At 37.4% G+C, this 20483-nt stretch overlaps 1 protein-coding gene across 1 annotated transcript in view; it reads right to left on the bottom strand.

Moving 5' to 3' along the window:
* Btbd1 (BTB domain containing 1) overlaps window positions 1–20483 on the bottom strand; it is a 42899-nt gene that overhangs the window by 10905 nt on the left and 11511 nt on the right. The window contains exons 3-5 of the mRNA XM_076848769.1: window positions 19944–20049; window positions 12747–12944; window positions 3868–4060 (exon numbers count right to left, since the gene is read on the bottom strand). Coding sequence (XP_076704884.1) covers window positions 3868–4060; window positions 12747–12944; window positions 19944–20049 — 497 coding nt within the window. The remainder of the gene's footprint in view (window positions 1–3867; window positions 4061–12746; window positions 12945–19943; window positions 20050–20483) is intronic.

Below are 20483 nucleotides of genomic sequence, written 5' to 3'. Positions count from 1 at the left end.
TTGAACTTTAGTCTGTTCCATTCAACACTAACTTCTTATAGATCTATAATACTTCTTTATGTGTGGTCTGTATCAGTTTTTTTAAAGAAAATTTACTCTTCCAGATTTGTATTTTGCCAAGCTATTTCCATCTATCAAAAACATGTGACCTCTAAAAGGAATTGGCTAACATACATAGGATAATGTGGAAGACGCTGTCCTTATCAAAGTCTGATTCAAGCTGAAGTTCTCTAGTCCTTCTTAGAGAGACTCTATATTATTTGTTACTATTGTGAATGGGATTATTCACAATATTACAGAAATATTCAATATAATAAATAATATACTAATATAAGAGATTATAATAAAATATGAAATAAAATATTCATTCAATACTATAGCTGTGGTAAAATATACACAAATGTACCACTTTAACCTGTTTTTTTTTTTTTTTTTTCTTTTTTGGTGGCACAGGGGATTGAACCCATGCTAGTAAGTGTTCTACTACTGAGCTACATCCCCAACCCTATTTGTTTTATTTTGAGTTGCCCAGGCTGCCCTTGAACTTGGGATCCTCCTGCCTTAGCTTCCCAAGTAACTGCAATTACAGGTATCTGCCACCACAGCTCAATTAAACCATTTTTAAGTGTACAGTCCAGTGGTATTAAGTACATTCACATCATTGTACAATTACCACCATTATTTGTATCTTTGTGACTAAATTTTGATAACATACAAGAACAACAGTTTTCAAATATACATTTTATAAGTTGTATATTATAAAATACAACTTATATATTATTGATTCTAATTGTTTTTTTAGCTGATCCTGAGGTTAAGTGGACCAACTAATCTCTTTAAAAAGAGTTCTACCTCCAAGGAGGCAAACTCTCTTACATAAATTTAGGGGCACTACCAGCCAAGCAGCCAATTTTCTATAATAATCAGAACAGTCCCCTATAACAAAGAATCCCAATCAACTTTCAAGAAGTGTTATACCAAGACTGAGGCAGGGATATCACAAGTTCAAGGGCAGCCTGGGCAACTTGGAGAATCTCAGCAACTCAGTGAGATGGTATTTCAAAAACAAAAAAGGATGTGCTTAGTTATTAATACAGCACCCCTGGATTCAACACCCACTATTAGGGGAGTGTCATGCCAGAATTCATGTAGGTGAGAAACTATAAACCTTGAACCTAATTCCATTTTATTTATAAATCAAAGATTTTTAGTGTAATTTTAATGTTCATGGATTTTTACAAGAGGCAACTACCACAAAAATAGAGGAAATCTTAGTGTATTCTCATTATTTGTGGTAGTTATGTTCTACAAAGCTACTGTACACACAGAATTACCAAATACTAAACCATTGCTACCAGGGAAAATATAAGCACATGTGTATGTATGTGTATACATATGTATATATGCACACAAACTACCCATATGTGTATTCACACACACATACCCCTCACGTTATAAACTTGAATCCTAAAAACAATGCATCCTAGTAGATTGTACATTCTTCGTTCAAAAGACAAAATGAAGTTCAGCAGTGTTAGGTAACTTGCTTGAGGCTACCCCACTAACAGGTGCCATAGCTGGGATTCAAACCCCATCTAATTGGCCCAAGACCCAGTTTCTTGCATTAAGTGTACTGCCCCACCTTCTTCATCCTGTAGGAAAGTTTGTGAAGTCTCATCTCTCCTGAGAACATGCTGGACTGACAACTCAAATCTTTGGCTGAAAATATCTAAGAAATCACTCTGAGTATTGATATTAGAGTAACAAATTTTAGCCAGCAGGTGAGTTCACAAATACAGAAATGAGAATCTACAGGACTAACTCAACTGTTTTATCTAGAACCTTGGTATTTTGAGACAGTTAATATACTACACCTATACCCTGCAGCTGAAGCCATCTCATCATGATAATACATATGTACTGTATCAGGTTACTTTAGTCTACAAAATCAAATCATGTTTACATATTTAATTTTACTACCAGTTACATTTACTTCTTCTTCATATTATAACTTGGCCATTTATCAAATTTAAAAAATATTCGGAGCATTCTATGAATTTCATTTCAGGTTAATAAAAGAGAAATTACAAAAATATTTATTATAATAATCAGATTTGATGGAATTGTAAGAAAGGCCTCTTCCTTTCCAATATTCAAGGCTCTAAATTCTTTATCTTTCATGACTGTAACAATTCAAAATTACAGTAAAACTAATGAAAAATAGCAAATACAGTAGGTATCCCTATCTTTAGGCTTCAACAGCTTATTCTAGTAAAGAAACATTCTTTTAGACTTAATCTATTATAGTTACATTTGTAAAAAAAAAAAAGGGGGGGGGGAATTTTTATCAAAAACCTTTTTGACATCTGTTGAAATCAAATTATTTATCTTTTGGTATGCTACCTGGATGAGTTATATTAATATTTTATTTCCTAACATTGAGCCATTTTTCCAATTTTCAAATAAATTATTTAATATGCTTATATAATATTGCTTTTCTAAGGAACTGACTGATTAAATAGCTAATATTTTATACAGAATTTGTTCTACATAGTAAGTGAAGTGAACCTAGAATTTTTTTTGTCTTATCAGATTCCTATAGAAAGGTTATGCTTCCTTTAATAATTAACCAAGAAGTATTTTCTTCTTTTAATGCTCAAGGAAATTATCTGATCCTTGAATGTTTGGTAAAAACTCACCTGTAAAACCTTGTGAAGGGACAGTTCTTTGATAACTTTTAATTCCTTCCATGGTAATTGGTCTATTCAGGCTTTCCTCTTCAGTCAATTTTGATAATTTATATTTGCCTATAAAATGATCCATTCCATCAAGATGTTCAATTTATTAGCACAGAGTAAACCCAGAATTAAAGTAAAAATCTCAGCAACTGACCATATTCCCATTTTGATTTCTAATTATGAATTTTTTAATTACCTCTGCCAGAGATTTATTTTTATTCATCTTTTTAAGGATCAGCTTATGGACTTATCAATCCTATTTTTAATCCACTAATTTCTTTATATTTACCTATTTCTCTTTTCTAGGGTTCTTTTGATATTCCTTTTCTAACTACTGGGATTGAATGCTAGGTCATTTATTTCTTCTCTAATTTATTTGCTAAAAGTAGTTAATCATTACTTTTTGTGTGCAGTTTTGTCCTTATTCCCTAAGGTTTTATATAGTATATATATTCTTCTTATAAATGAGTAATAAATGGCTACGAATGCATTTTGAATTTGTTTTAACCCAAAAGTTATAACAGTCCCCCCTCAACTAGAGGTTTACTTTACAAACTTATTAATTTCTAGTTGTATAACAAAGTGCTATTAAATAGCTAAAAATTCAAAAGGCATGTTTTATCAAAATTGGTAATGATTCTATTTTTACATTTAACCTAAATACAGAAGAGTAAAGATAAATTCTTCAACAGGATTTTATGTATGTGTTTTCATGATTCTTTATTTCCCCCCATTTAAAGAGATATGTCCATGTAACATCTATTCAAAGAAAAACCTTATACTAAGCTTAATAAAGTTAAATTGATTAAAATTAGCCTTATTTCTGTAACAACAGTGTTAGATCAACTGGAGGCTAGACCTCAACTCACCAGCAATGGTGATCCAAACAGACTTATGTAACAGAAGGATCAACCCAATCCTTTCAAGCTTTTTTTTTAAACCCGAAGAGATGACCAGGGCTCATAATTCAGTGAAGAAACAGGGTGTCTTAATGACTTCTTGACTCATTAACTTAAAAATGTATTAATCAAAATATAAAACTTTGATTAATTATTCTCCCACAATATGAGGATACAGGATAACCCCTAACTGCTACCCCACCCACCTGAATCCACAGCATGATAGATACCTGATTCGATCACTTGTTCCGCTGTAACCCCACCGGCTCTCTACTTGCTGAAATCTATTGATGCAGCATTCCTTTCCTCTAAGGCAGCACCGTGGTCGGTCAATGTATTCCACTCGGGGTTTAGGATTGACAGTAAAATGAAGAAAGAGATTTACCACTTCACGATCTGACAAAATTCCAGATTGAGCAGGACCTGAAACAAAAATAAAAACCTCAATAAAAGCCATGTGATTTCAAACTAATACTCCACTAAATAACACTGAATTCAATTCCAGAAGATGTCAAGTAAGAACAGAAAAATCTTAGCATATGTAATGTTAACATATATTTGAAGCTTCAAAAAATTCAGAATGTAAATGATGAAACCCTGTGGTAAACAGAAAGATCTCTGGATTTTTCTATCCACTCAACTCCTCAGAGTGCCACAGACTTTTGTTCACCAGAAAAGAATCATTCTCTATGGTGGGGAACTACTTACAAGGGCAGCTAGTTACTCACTCACCTAATGCCAATCTGAACAATGGAATATATTCAGCAACAGACAAGGAATAGTGCCTTATTTCCAGATTTTAGATGTTCATTATAAAGTAAGAGCTAAGATCCAAAGAGCTGTGGAAGTAGCATACTATATATGCTCTGCCTGTTCCATTCACAGTTTCTAAGAAAAAAAATTCCAATGCCTTAAACTTATCCTGGAATAAATGTGTTCCTCAAAAGATTTCAGGAGATCCCTTCCAAAGCCAGTAAAAGCAACTGAAGTAATAAACTTCAAAACACTAAAAATATGGTTTAGGAAGCTCTTCTGGTTTTACTTATTTGTATTTTTTATGTTTTTTAATATTTATTTTTTAGTTTTAGGTGGACACAATATCTTTATTTTTATGTGGTGCTGAGAATCGAACCCAGTGCCTCACGCATACTAGGTGAGCATGCTACCACTTGAGCCACATCCCCAGCCCCATGATTTTAAAAATTAAAAAAAAAAAAAAAAAAAAAAACTTTTAAATATCACACACAAAATATATTGGCATGCCAGACCTGGTGAGGTTGAACACTCCTCTCTCTGAGAATGAAAAGAACTAAGGAAAAGGATTAAAATGTTTAAAATTCATGATAAAAGCCAGGTGCAGGGCTGTAATCCCAGTAACTTGGGAGGCTGAGGCAGGAAGATCACAAGTTCAAGGATAGCCTCAGCACTTAGCAAGGCCCTGTCTCAAAATAAAAGTAAAATGCAGCTGGGATATTGCTCAGTGGTTAAATGCCCCTGGGTTTAATCCCCAGTACCAAAAACAAACAAACAAAAAAACATGATTAAAAAGCAAAGATCAATATGCAGCCAACTAGTGGTCCTAAAGAAATAATAAAGAATAGGATGACACAAAAACTCAAGCCTATAGGAAGAAATTTCCTTAGTTGAAAAAAAAAGTCATCTTTAGGTCATGAAAAACATGTAACTACCTAAAGAAAGCAAAGTAACTATTAATAGAGCAGTAAAACCAAAATAAATAATTCAAGAAATCATATAAAAGGATATTCTTAGGCATATTGTCATCAAACTGCTAAAGACCAAAGATAATGTGAAACCTTAAAAACCCCAGAGAAAAAGTATACTTTTCAAAAAGCAATAATAAGCCAAAAGAGAACAGAATTATATATTCAAATGTTATATAAATAACTGCTGAAGTTCTCTATCCAAAAGCACATCCTCCCAAAACTGAAGGTAAGATAAAAGATATTTTTAGACCAAAAAAAAAAAAAAAGCAAAAGAATCTGTTTGTATCACACCTGTTCTAAAGGAATTCTGGGTAATCTGGTATATTCTGCGGAGGGCGGAAGCGCCCTCATCTGGTATATTCTGCTGCCAACCCGTCTGGTCTTGCCGGCAATTCTTTCTCTCAGGTTGAATTCACTGTCTGTTTTTAATCTTTGCCTCTGAACTTGTGTTACACGTTTACTTGTGTGTCTATGTTTACTTGTGTGTCTGTGTTTGTGTCACTCGTTTGTATTGTCCCTGTCTTTGTTCAAGTAACTTTCATTATGGGACAGAGCCATTTCACGACTCTGTCCCTGACCCTTGATCACTGGACTGAAGTCCGCTTAAGGGCTCAAAATCTTTCTTTTTCAGTAAAACGCCGGACCTGGCAGACTCTCTGTGCCTCAGAATGGCCCACCTTTGGAGTCGGATGGCCCCCAGAAGGATCTTTCTACTCCCCACTAATTTAAAGAGTCAGAGATATTGTCTTTGTCTTTCAGCCGGGGCCGAATAGCCATCCAGATCAACAGCCGTATATCTTAACTTTTCAGGACCTCTGTGAATCTCCTCCTCCATGGGTGAAGCCTTTCCTTGTTCCTGTCCCCGCTCCTACTCCTTCCCCCACGATTCTATCTCTCAAACCCTCTGTTCCTCCTCCTCCACCCTCTGTTCTCCCTGAGTCTCAAGATTTGACTCTACTGGACTCTCCTCCCCCTCCTTATCCCCTACCCTCATCCCCCAACCCTCAACACCCTCTAAGTGATTCCCCTACTGCTGACTCAGCCTTTCCGCCTACTTGGGATGACTGCCAACAACTCCTAAGGACTCTCTTCATGACAGAGGAACAAAAAAAAATCCTCCTGGAAGCTAGAAAAAATATCCTCGGACCAGATGGGCGACCGACACAACTTCCCAACATAATCAAAGCCGACTTCCCCTTGAACCGACCCAACTGGGACCCCAACACCTTTGAAGGTAGGGAGCATCTGTCCACTTATTGCCGGGCTCTAATAGCGGGTCTCCGAGCAGCCACTAGACGGCCAACTAATTTGGCCAAGGTAAGAGAGATTATTCAAGGGCTTAATAAATCTCCCTCTATGTTTCTGGAGAAAATTATAAAAGTATATAGGAGATATACTCCTTTCGATCCTCAGGCAGAGGATCAAAAGGCATCTGTCACGATGGCCTTTATTGGGCAAGCTGCCCTGGATATTAAAAGAAAGTTACAACGCTTAGATGGATTACAGAATATGACTTTGAGAGATTTAGTCAGAGAAGCCGAGAAGGTATACTATAAGAGAGAAACTGAGGAAGAGAAGAAACAAAGGAGGGAGAAAGAAAGGGAGCAAAGGGAGGATGAGAGAAGCAAAAGACAGACTAAGGCATTGACTAAGGTCCTGGTCACAACAACAAATAGGCCAGAAATTAAGAGACAGGGAGACAGAAAGGGATACCTGGGCCCACATCAGAAGCCACCTCTGGCCTCAGATCAATGTGCCTACTGTAGAGAAAAAGGACACTGGGCCAAAGAGTGCCCTAGAAAAAAACAGTCACGCCAGCCAGCCATTCTAACTCTGGAGGATGACTAGGAAAGTCGGGGAGGGGACCCCAGTAAACTTTGAAGTAGATACAGTGGCAATATACTCAGCCCTTAAGGCCCCATTGGGCCCTCTATCAACTAAAAGGTCTCTAGTTCAAGGGGCTAATGGCAGTAAATATCGGGCTTGGACAACTAAAAGGACCATGGACCTGGGAAAAGGAAAAGTCCATCACTCCTTCCTAGTGATCCCAGAATGCCCAGCCCCATTGATGGGCAGAGATCTGCTCACCAAGCTCCGGGCCAAAATAACTTTTAACCCTAAAGGCCCCCAAATGAAATTTCTAAATCCTTCAGTAAAAACTCCTATAGTTACGGCTTTAACTATGTCAGTAGAACATGAACATCAACTCTTTACATCCCCCAAGACTGATCAAACAGGCAAGCTATCCCAGAAATGGATAACAGATTACCCAGATGCCTGGGCAGAAACTGCCGGGTTAGGCCTAGCCATAAAACAACCTCCAATAGTGGTAGAGTTAAAAACCTCAGCCTCCCCAATTAATATTAAACAATATCCTCTGAGCAAAGAAGCTAAAGATGGGATAAGGCCCCACATTCAGAAATATCTGGCCTTAGGGGTCCTAAGGCCCTGTCAATCAGCCTGAAACACTCCCCTGCTAACAGTAAAAAAGCCAGGAACCGGGGACTATCGTCCCGTACAAGACCTAAGAGAGATCAACAACAGAGTGCAGGACATTCACCCCACAGTACCTAATCCGTACAATTTGCTCAGCACTCTGAACCCTGAACAAAAATGGTATACTGTTCTGGACTTAAAAGATGCTTGCTTTTGCTTGCCTCTGCATAAAGATAGTCAGTTGCTGTTTGCTTTCGAGTGGGTAAACCCAGAAACCGGAACGTCTGGTCAACTAACTTGGACCAAACTCCCACAGGGGTTCAAAAACTCCCCCACTCTCTTTGATGAAGCCCTCCACAGAGATCTCAACAACTTCAGAACTACGCACCCCGAAGTCACCCTACTTCAATATGTGGATGACCTGCTACTGGCAGCAGACACCAAGGAAAAACTGTGAGTCTGGGACCCAAGCACTATTATCCGAGCTTGCTCAACTCGGGTATAGAGCTTCTGTCAAAAAGGCCCAAATTTGCCAGCAAGAAGTAATCTTCTTGGGCTATTCCCTTAGAGGCGGTAAACGATGGCTCACTGAGCCCAGAAAACAAACCGTTGTGCAGATACCACCCCCATCTAATAGGAGGCAACTCAGAGAGTTTCTTGGGACTGCTGGCTTTTGCAGGTTATGGATACCTGGGTTTGCATCCTTAGCTGCTCCTTTATACCCATTGTTAAAGGAAAATGCCCAATTCCAATGGAACCCTGAGCACCAACAAGCTTTTGATAACATCAAAAGGGTGCTGCTATCTGCTCCGGCCTTAGCACTCCCAGATGTAGAAAAACCCTTTACTCTCTACATTGAGGAAAGGAAAGGAATAGCACGAGGAGTGCTCACTCAGACTCTAGGACTCTGGAGAAGGCCTATAGCCTACTTATCTAAAAAGCTGGACCCAGTGGCTAGTGGATGGCCCCATTGCCTAAAAGCTATAGCAACGGTGGCCCTACTAATCAAGGATGCTGATAAGTTAACGCTGGGGCAGAAGCTAACCGTTATAGCCCCCATGCCCTAAAGAGCATCATCGCCAGCCACCAGACAGATGGCTATCAAATTCTAGAATAACACACTATCAGAGCCTGCTGCTCGACAAGGACAGAATAACACTGGGACCCCCCGCCCCACTTAACCCGGCTACACTACTACCTGAACAATCATCAGGACCCGTCACTCATGACTGTCAACATATACTGGCAGAAGAAACCAGTATACGACGGGATTTAAAGGATCAGCCACTGCCCCACCCTGAGATCATATGGTTCACTGATGGCAGCAGCTCCCTCCAGGACGATACATTTTCAGGATGGATTAAAGCCTTCCCCACAAAAAAAAAAAAAAAAAAAAAAAAAAAAACGGCGCAAATGGTGGTCAAAAAAATCCTGGAAGATATTTTTCCAAGATACGGCCTGCCTAAGGTAATAGGGTCTGATAATGGACCGGTGTTTGTGGCCCAGGTAAGTCAGGGGTTAGCCAGGACCCTGGGGATTAATTGGAGGTTACATTGTGCTTATAGACCCCAGAGCTCAGGACAGATAAAAAAATAAATAAAACCATTAAAGAGACCTTAACGAAATTAAACTTGGAGACCGGCATAAAAGATTGGACTATCGTCCTGCCTTATGCACTGTTTCATGCAAGAAATACTCCCTCTGTTTCTTTGTGTAACCTCACCCCCTATGAAATTCTCTATGGTGCCCCTCATTCTCCAGTAAGGGACCTAACCCCAACTCTAAGACCTAACGATTCCTTTCACACCCCCTTGCTTGACAGACTTAAAGCTCTTAAAAGAACTCAGCGATACCTATGGAAACAGCTGGCCACTGCCTACCAACCTGGGGACGAAGGAACTCCACACCAATATCAAGTGGGAAACTTCGTCTACGTAAAACGACATTAGGTATCATCCCTGGAACCCCACATTTAAAGTCCCTCACAGGCTTTTTGGGATACTCACTCCGGTCTTCCCCCTCTGTACCAGGCCCACAAAAAAGTCTTAACTGACCTTTACCAGAAGTTTTCACCATGGCCAACTTTAGGACTTTCAGCTAGAGTCCCTATAAAAGAGTTCAGTGTAGATAGACTTTCTCTTTTCATGTTACCCTGTTCTACTTGGCCACTGGCTGGAAAAATCAGCACTCCTAAGCTAGATATCCCCTTACTAGTTTTTCACAAAATATGTGAACAAGGCCTCTGGCCTTGAACTGGGCTTCACAGAGATGGCTACATTTCTAAGATAAGAAAGTTACCAACTGAACTCCATGGTAACAGCTGGCAGGGGAAAAAAAAAAAAAAGCTCTCCCCCTCCCAGGTGTCCTTGAAAAGTTAACTTGCCCAGAACAGAGGAAAAAACAGAAACAAAAACTGCTTTTTATAAACTTCTGCAGACTGTGAACTTCTGAGCCCCTTCTCTTACATGTTAAGTACAAAATTCTGAAACTACCTAAACTTGGGGTTCAGGGGATTAATTGATTACAACAGAAGCAATGCCCTCTGAATCCGGTTGCAACCAAATAGGACAGTTTCCCTGTCTTTGGTGCTATCTTAGATGCCTTGCCTTGTCCGTCCCTACAACAGTATAATTCTATATACTTAAACATTGTTTATGTTTTCATAAAATGGCCAACAAATGTAATTAATTATGTAATGGTGCAGATGTTTCCCAGAGTGCTCTATCATGACACAGGTTCATTTGAAGATCAAACAGGGGGGACATACAACTCGGTTCCGCCGGGAGCCTGTATCCCTCATTTTAGCCATCCTATAAGGAATGGGAGTTACTTCAGGAGTGGGCACAAGAACCACTGTCCTGGTCCATGGTACACAACAAATGACCCAATTAGAAACAGCAATGGACCAAAACTTAAAGATATTAGAAACCTCCATCACAGCTTTGCAGGAATCTTTAACCTCTCTCTCTGAAGTTGTTTTACAGAACAGGCGAGAGGGTTGGACCTCCTCTTCATGAGGGAGGAGGGCCTTTGTGCTGCATTGAGGAAAAAATGTTGTTTTTATGCCGACCATACTGGAGTGGTAAAAAAATCTATAAATAAACTAAGAAGACGCCTTAAAGAGCATCAGCGGGAGAGAGAGGCCCAAAAAGGGTGGTATAAGTCTTGGTTCACACAGTCCCCCTGGTTAACTACGCTTTTATCAGCCCTGGCCGGTCCTTTAATAATTCTTATATTGTTACTAACTCTAGGACCCTGTTTACTTAACCGTGTAGTTTCCTTTCTCCAAGCCCAAATTAGACAAGTCAAACTTATGGTAATCAGACAACAATATACCCCACTAGCAGACACAAAATGTGACACCCCCCAATGATCACTTTTATAATTAAAAGTAGCCAGAAGAAGAAGTGGGGAATAAAAGGTTAATAAAATAGGTACTTGTCACTCCGTTCTTCTGTATGCTTAACAAAACACTGTTGAAATCTTAAGAACTGATTGCTAATCTTGTTCCCAAAATGTGCTGTCCCCAACTGCGAACTGTTTGCTAATCTTGTTCCCAGAATGTGCTGTCCCCAACTGCCAAACTGCAAAATGTAACTTCTCTCCCTGCCCTCTCCAAGAAAAGTATATAAGCTCTGCTTAAGCTGTTCTCAGGGCTCTTTGCTCTATCTCTTTTTGTTCTAGTGAGCTCTGAGCCTCAGCATGCTGGTCCCCAAATAAACCCTTTGCTGTTGCATGAGACCGTCTCTTGGTGGTCTCTTCCTCCGACGCTCGCCTGACCTTTACAAACATAGGAAGATAGTGGATAGGGAGGGAGAAAGAAGGAAGGAAGAAAGGGAGGAAGAGGAGACAAATGGAAAAAAATTGCAAGATGATCAATATAAGTCCAAATATATCAGTAATTAAATGTAGAATAGGGCTGGGGTTGTGGCTCAGTGGTAGAGTGCTTGCCTAGCGAGTGTGAGGCACTGGGTTCAATCCTCAGCACTACATAAAAAATAACATAAAGGTATTGTATCTATCTACAACTCTCTCTATATATAAAGGTAGAACAATCAAATATTCTAAATAACTAGGTTTGTTGGTCAGACTGGATGTTTTAAAAAATGTAGTCTATAAGAGATACCTAAAATAAACAGATAATGTAAAACAAAGCTAAATAAAAGGATGGAGAAAATACAGAATATATAAATTTAATTTTTAAAAAAGCCTGGTAAAGGGGCTGGGGTTATAGCTCAGCAGAAGAACGCTTGCCTTGCATATGTGAGGCACTGGGTTCAATCCTCAGCACCACATAAAAATAAATAAAATAAATAAAGATATTGTGTCCACCTTTTAAAAAATCTTAAAAAAAAAAAGGCCAGGTAAAACTATCAATATGAGACAAAAACATTAAAACAAGAAATTTTACCAGATTTAAAATGGAATATATCATAAAGAGAGTAAATTCAATAATATAGCAATCCTAAATTTGCAACTAATGATATAATTTCAAAAAACTTATGAAACCAAAAAATGACATAATTTCAAAAACCTTATGAAACCAAAAAGAGAGACTTTCTCAACCAAAACTATTAACTTACTTCTTAGGAACTGCATAAGAAACAAAAAGAAAAACAGTAGATATATAGAAAATCCGTATATCACTAGTATATTTTTTTCATAGATACAGGATTATTCAATTTGTTTAAGAGGTGTAGGACTGTTCATACTTTTCTCTACCCAATAACCCAGAATACATTCTTCTCAAGTGTACATGGGTATTTATTAAAACTGGCCACATGGTAGGCCATAAAGCAAGTCTCAACAAACTTCAAATAAATGAAAAGATATAGAATATATTCTCAGACAACACTGGAATTAAATTGGAAGTCAGTAAGCATTCTTGCACAAGGAGACTGATTATTAAAATAGTTTTAAACAGGCCTTTAATGAAGTGATAGCCTTACCAGCTGCAAACTCCTCAATTGTCATCAGTGGGAACCGGATTAAGGAAAGTGCTTTTCCTAGAACTTTCTGTTTATTTGCAAAAGTAACAGGTAATTGTTGTCTCTGACATTCTGCTTCTGCCCAGCGAACAACAGCTCCGAAAAGTCGACTTTCTCGAATACTAAGTGTGTCTCTTTCTAGAACAGCACAGAGTGTGTCTATAAATAAAATACAAAAATAAATCAAATAAGGAATATTTTGTTCTTTAAGAAAGCAATATTGATAGACATGCTCATACAAAGTATTTAAACCTCAATGAAAAAATAGGTTACATAATTAAAACCATAGATTCTATGCCTTAAAATATTCTATATCTTAAAATAGCCAGGCATGGTGGCACATACCCATAATTCCAGCAATTGAGAAAGCTGAATAAAAGCGGGAGGATCCCAAGATTGAGGCCAGCCTCAGCAACTTAGCAAAGACTCTGTCTAAAAACTAAAAGGGTTGGGGATGTAGTTCAGTGGTAAAGCATCTCTGGGTTCAATACCCAGTACAACAACAACAACAAAAGCTTTTTTTAAATGAAATTGGTGTAAGGTTAACATTCAGATTTTTTTGGTAGTGGGGATTGAAACCCAGGGCCTTACACATGCATGCTCTACCACTGAGCTACACCCCCAGCCCTTTTTTAAAATTTAATTTTTGAGACAGGCTGTAAATTGTGCACTGGCCTCAAATGGGATTCTTTTGACTCAACCTCCCTAAGCAGTTGGGATTCCAGGCTTGCACCACCACACCCAGCTTAACATTCAATAACATTCAATTTATTACTCATCATATATGCAAGTTTAGATACGATATCTCTTTGTATATTCACGCTATTTATTTAGCAAATTCAAATATCCCAAATATAATTAATAATGAATGAGCCACAGAAAAAGCTTCCAAGTTATCACATAAATTTATAAAGTTTACGGATTACAATTCATTCAATTCATTCTGCAAATATTTTTCCAGGCACTGATTTATTGTTGAGTAAGAAATTAAAAATCCTTGCCTTCATGGAGTTTACACTCTTTTGGGAGAAGAAGATTAAATACACAGAAGTAAATTATATGTTAAATACATGTGTGTAAAAATAGCAAGGTAAGGGGTGTCAAAAACATCTTAAATAGCAAAGTTTGAGAAGGCCTCGTATGAATCAAGATTGAAGGATGTGGGGAAGTAAGCCAGAAAGAGGAGCACTGCAGGACAATGAGTGTGAAGACTCCAAATCCAAGTGTGCCTGGCATATTTGAGAGGCAGCAAGGAGTCCCATGAGGCAATATGGGGTGAGCTAAAGAGAAGTAGGCAAGGAGGCCAGAAACATGAAGAGTGGGGTACAAAATGTAGCACTCCACAGATCATCTGGCTTTCAGTCTGAGTGAAGTAGTATATTCCAGGAGGGTTGTGAGCTGACAGTTTATGCTCTGAAAGGATCCTCCAGCGGCTGCTTAAAAAAAAAAAATGACTATAGTAGTGGCAAGGTTGGAAGCAAGATCAATTAGGAGGTTCTTATACTAAGACCAGACCAGGAGGGCATCAGTGGATGTGATGAAAACTGATCAAATTCAGCATATATTATGAAGGAAGACTCAATACATTTCCTAACAAATTGGATATGGGATGTGATAGAAGAGAGGATTTAAGGATAATGGCAGTGTGAGCACTGGAAGGATGAGAGTGGCATTATCTGAGATGGGGAAGATTACAGGAGGAACAGGTTTGGGGCAGAGGAAAGAACTGAAGTTTCATTTTGGACATACTGAGTTTAAAATCCCTCTGTGACATCCAAGTATCAATGTACCTCAGGTCCTCACTTAGACTCTTTTCCTCTTATCGAAGTCAAAATTAAAATAAATTCAGTAATTTTTTAGGCAACAGCAGCCCAGAAGCAGTGAGTTAAGAAGACAAAAAGGTTTTATAGGCCAACATACTAGGATGAAATAAGCTGCAATCTAACAGGGACAAAGAGGAAATACGTGAAAAATAAATGTAAGTACTTTAAAAGCATAGTAGTTAAGGGTCCTACACACAGAGAAAAAAAGACTTAAGGGCTGGGGATGTGGCTCAAGCGGTAGCGCGCTCGCCTAGCATGTGTGCGGCTCGGGTTCGATCCTCAGCACCACATACAAAGATGTTGTGTCTGCCGAAAACTAAAAAAAAAAAATGAATTCTTAAAAAATATTTATTTATTTATTTATTTAGTATTCGACGGACACAACATCTTTGTTTGTATGTGGTATGAGGATCGAACCCGGGCCACACGCATGCCAGGCGAGCGCACTACTGCTTGAGCCACATCCCCAGTCCCCAAAAAATAAATATAAAAAAAAAAAAATTCTCTCTCTCTCTCTCTAAAAATAAATAAATTCTACCTAAATTGCACATTTAAATGCAGAGAATCTTAAAAAAAAAAAAAGACTTAAAAAATAAGTATTTCATAACCCGAGTGTTTCACTGTATAAGTACAATAACTATTACTTATAATAAGCATTAATAAGTGCAAGAATCTAGATTTGATTCCAGTACACATAACTTAACAGATTAAGCAAAATGTTTTAGATATCTTTCTCAAATGGCCAAAATAAATATCTTGGTTCTTAAAAAATAAGATTCTTAATATACAGTATAGTAAGTATGTATAGTAAATTCTAAATGTATAGGGAAATTATTTACATAAAACTTATTCTCTAAAGAACTTAACATAAATTATGCACTAGTATAAAATATCTAACCATTATACTTTTACATTTTTAAATTTAAAAAGTATAGCATTCTTGTATATAGCAGAAAACAAAACATTAATATGATTAAATTACCTAGAAATTAAAAATTTAAAAAAAAAAGTTTTTTGCAACTATTTACACTTCATATATTAAAAGTCAAAAATATTTACTTACTATCACAGATAGCTAACATTCAAAGACTTTAGTTCCCAGAACACCGTTGGGGCTCAACAGTACATTAAAAACAACTGGTTTGGGGCTGAGGTTGGGGCTTAGTGGCAGAACACCTGCCTAGGACCTGTGAGGCACCGGGTTTGATCCTTAGCACCACATAAAAATAAAGGTATTTTGTTCATCTACAACTAAAAAAAATTTTTAAAAATGCATTGGTTCAACATAATTTTTTTTAAATCACACTTTCTTCTTTCTATTGTAGCTGAGCAAATTTATGAAGTTTTTTCACAAATTAAATGAAAAGCAATACACTTAATCCAAAAGCAATACACTTAGTGAACTTAACAGTTAATCATTCAATGAAAAGCACAAGACTTTCTACCTACATGTTTGTTTGCTAATAACCTGAATAAAGAGAACGCAAAGTAAATTTAAGTATACCACATACACACAAGAAGCACATCAACTGTCCTTAACATATGTAAATTCATTTTGTTATATTAATGTGATATCTTCTTCCTTTAGCAAAAAGCTGTCTCTTTCCGGCTTTGGAACACATGGTCAAATCCCAGAAAAGAAAAATTCCCAAATCTAAGACTGTAACAGGGATCCACTTCATGTTTTGAGTATAAACCTTGCTGCTCAACCACAGGTGGCTTATTTTAAAACTGACATTTCACCCACCCCCATTTTCCTTCCTCTCACCTACCTTCCCTATCAAGGGAAATAAGACAAACATTTTTCTTATTCCAAGCTAGGCTACTGTGTCCTTCACTGCCCAGAAGGGTGTCACTACTCACAAGAATAAAAACAACCCAACTGGAGCAACAGCTCTCTCAAGGACACCCAGTAGTCACTAATTACTAATCTCTACCGATAATATTTGGATCCCAGCCCTTATATCCCTCTTTCAAAAGCCCTGTGTTTCCCCCTGGCAGGGAAAATTCTATGTTTTTCCTTTATTCGCAAATCAATGAAACTTTTCTCAAAACCTTGTCATCATTATTAGATCAGAAAGAGACAAAGGACTAAGCTTCTGATATCAAGACAGTTATAAAATAGCTCCTGAAGCCAGCTCCTTCCTTCTCTCAGCTCCTAGACTCTCTGTGATTCCCAATTTTTCACACATGCATTTCAAGGAAACTGGCCTGTAGGGTTGGAAATAGGTAGAGGGACACAAGGTCTTCTAGTGGCAGGTGTAGTAAAATAAAAAATTACAGCTGAAGGTCTAATAAATATTGTAACACAACAGATTATGCTTCATAAATATAATACTGGATTTTAATATAAGCAACCATGAGTCAATTCAAATCAACAAATATTATAGGGTATCTACCCTGTGCAAGGCATTTACTCTTCCAAAGTCCCAGGCTCCAATGGCATGACTAATGCAAGAGCTATTTATGTAACAATATAAGTTATCCAGATGTAAGCAGTGTTATTTCAAAGGAGAGTAAAGAACAAATGCAGCACTTGACAGACACTTAAGAGGAAGGGAATTCGGATTAAGCAATGCTTCATTAGCAATCTGGGCAGTGCCTGAGGTTCTCAAACATCTGTAAATCAACAGATACAATGTGCAGGTGCTAAGAGTAACACAATCTAAGTCTGTGCCCTTCAGTATAATGCAAACAATCCATAAATTCTTTACAACATACTGTGCAAGAGACAGGTAAACTCACAATGGAATGTTATGTAATTATAACAGAGGAATATACTAAGTGTCATGGAAGAAGGTGGGTGTCAGTTCTCAAGAAATGAGTTGCTACAGTGGTATAATCTGAACCAACTCCTTTTGTCCTGAAAGGATCTCTCGGGCTAACTCAATGAAAACTATAAGGTGAGAAAGAAAAGCATCATTCTAGAGTCAGTCCAGTTGGTCAATAAGTATTAACTGAACACATACTACCTTCTGCTGTCTTTAGTGCTAGAGATGCAGTGGTAAATAAGCGGTAATTAAGATCTGTGCCTTTAAGGAGTTTATAGTCTGAGAGTGGAAATTGGACAGTCAACACACATACATTACCTAGGTACCAATATACATTAAAAGGAAAATAAATCAGAGTAAAGGATTGTTTAAGTTAAGTCTAAGAAAGTCTGAGATATCTTAGGTCTCAATCTAAGATCTGAATGATTAAAAGCAGGTAGCTGTACAAAGATTCGGGGAAAAAAGGATTCCAGTCAGAATGAATAGCAACTATAAAGAACTGAAATACAAATAATGCTGGCCAGTATATGTAGAACTTATAAAATGAGGAGGGAAAGGAAGGTGACAGTCACATGTTGGTAGTGACTGCTAGCTATTTACCAAAAATATGTTTTCTCTTTCTGGGATGTAACTAAGTCTACACCCCCTAGCCTCTCCTCAAGTTAGGTGGTATCTTGTGACTGGATTCTGGATAACAAAATAAGGGCTAAAATGAAACATACAACTTCAGCACCAACATTTTAAATATGTGGGTATTTTTCCTGCCTATAGTTTCTCCCATATGCAAGCAAGATACAGGTAACAATCAGGCCCAAAGGAATGGCAGAGCCTTAAGAAATAGTCATCTGCTGACTATGACATTCCATTAGACTGTTATGTGAGTATAAAATAAGCTTACTTTTGTATTTGAGCCAGTATGTACTTTGGGACTATTTTTAGACAGCCAAGACTAAACTGTCCTGACTAATAGAAGGCTGGCTATATCATGTAGGGAGCCTTATCAGTTTTTAATCTGAACTTTACTCTAATTGCAGTAGAAGCAAAGAAATAATACAATCCAATTTTTGATTTATAAAGATCATTCTCAGCCACCCGTGGTGGCACATACCTGTAATCCTAGCTACTTGGGAAGCTTAAGCAAGAGGATCCCAAGTTTGAGGCCAGCCTCAGGAACTTAGCAAGACTCTGCTTCAAAATAAAAAATAAAAAGACTGGGTATGTAGCTCAATGGTAGAGTACATGTGGGCTTACTCCCCAGTACCAAAAAGGGGGGGAAAAAACTGTTTAAAAGCAAAATCTAGCTGCTATGTAAATAATGGATGATATGGGATCAACAGTGGATAAAAAGTGAGACTAGAGGAGACCCCTGGAATTTTCCAGGTGAGAGAAAATACTGGCTTAGACTAGGCAGTAGCAGCAGATATGGTAAGAAATGGTGAGATTCAAGATATATTTTAAAGTAGAGCCATGAGCCCCTAGTGGTAAGACTGCATGTAGGGTGCAAAAGAAAACGAATAATCAAGAATAACTTCTTGGTTTTTTGTGTAAGCAATACAGTTCATGGTGGTGTCATTAAAGAAAACTGAAAAAAATTGGAAAGGAACAGAAGAAATCTAACAAAGAATGAAGGGAGTCCATGCTTCTTTTTTAGCTGTTTTGTTTGAAATGTCTAGAAAATCTCCAAATAAAAATGTCAAAACAGTTCAGTATATGAGCTTGGAGCTCAGAAGATAGGGAATGAATATATGTATTTTCTGTTCACCATCATAAAGTCTGGATTAGCTCTCTCTAATCTCCTACAAGACAAAATTCAAATCCTTAGTCAGTCCTGTCAATAGATGGTCCTCTACCACCCTTATTCTGCACATGCTTCTTCATGTGGTTCCACTTACATTAACTAATAACCTCCCCTCTTCACTACCCAAATACTATACATTTTTTAAGGCTTATGTCAGAACCTCCTTTGTCAAGATTTTCCTAACACTACCTAAATTTGAGATAATTTCTCCATTTTCTGGAGTTACACAGTAATTATTTTCTACATATCTAATTTAGAAAAGGCAAAAGTAACATTTTGTTATATGCCATCTTCTCTTAGTATTATTAATCTTAATTTTACACATTTGTTCCTTGATTCTCAAATGTTTCCTTAACAAGACAAAACATACTTTACCTTTCTTTATATTTCCTACAGGGCATTATATACAACATGCATATAATGGACATTCTTATTTATTTGTTATCTTTTAAAAGGCAACGAGTGGGGCTAGGACTGTGACTCAGTGATAGAGTGCTCGCCTAATACGTGTGAGGCACTGGGTTCGATCCTCAGCACCACATTTTAAAAAAAAATAAGTAAAATAAAGTTATTTTAAAAAGGGCAATGAGATAATTAAGACTTTTGGGAATATTCTCACCAAAATCAAAGAAAGCAAAACACAGAGGTAAACTTCAATCATTTCGGAAAACCACTAATTTAAATATACCTTATTCTCTAACAAGACTCACAAAATAAAACATTACTGTTACTTAAAATGTAAAAATTTAGTTCACAAGGAACTTACCTATATCAATATCAGTAAACCCTTCTGCACTTATTGCATCCACTGTGCTTTTGTCTATAGTGTCCAGACAAAGACTAGCAAGCTGAGGTTCATCAAATAATCGAGCCTAAACATAAGGAGATAATTTTTATTTTCATAGTTATTTCACCTTCAGGCTGTACATATTCAAAATTGATACTATAAACAGTTATAATTCCTCATTATATAAAAATACCTATTTAAAATAATTAAAAAATCTTTATTCTACAATTAGAAATAAAAAGCTAAATATACAAATGCCAAGTGGGGCATGGGGGTGCATGCCTGTAATCTGGAGACTGAGGCAGGAGGATCACAAGTTTGGGGCCAGCCTTGGCAACTTAGCAAGACCTTAGGCAACTTAGTGAGACCCTGTCTCAAAATTAAAAATTAATAAATAAAAAGAACTGGGGATATAGTTCAGTCCAGCCACTGATTTTTTTTTAAAACACATTTCCAATTTTAATTGAAAGGAAAGAAGGAATGTAAGAACTTTAGATCATCGAGTTGGGGTTGTAGCTC

Source organism: Callospermophilus lateralis, chromosome 3, assembly GCF_048772815.1.
Source record: "Callospermophilus lateralis isolate mCalLat2 chromosome 3, mCalLat2.hap1, whole genome shotgun sequence".
Taxonomy (NCBI): Eukaryota; Metazoa; Chordata; class Mammalia; order Rodentia; family Sciuridae; genus Callospermophilus; species Callospermophilus lateralis.
This window is presented reverse-complemented; position numbering and strand designations above follow the sequence as displayed.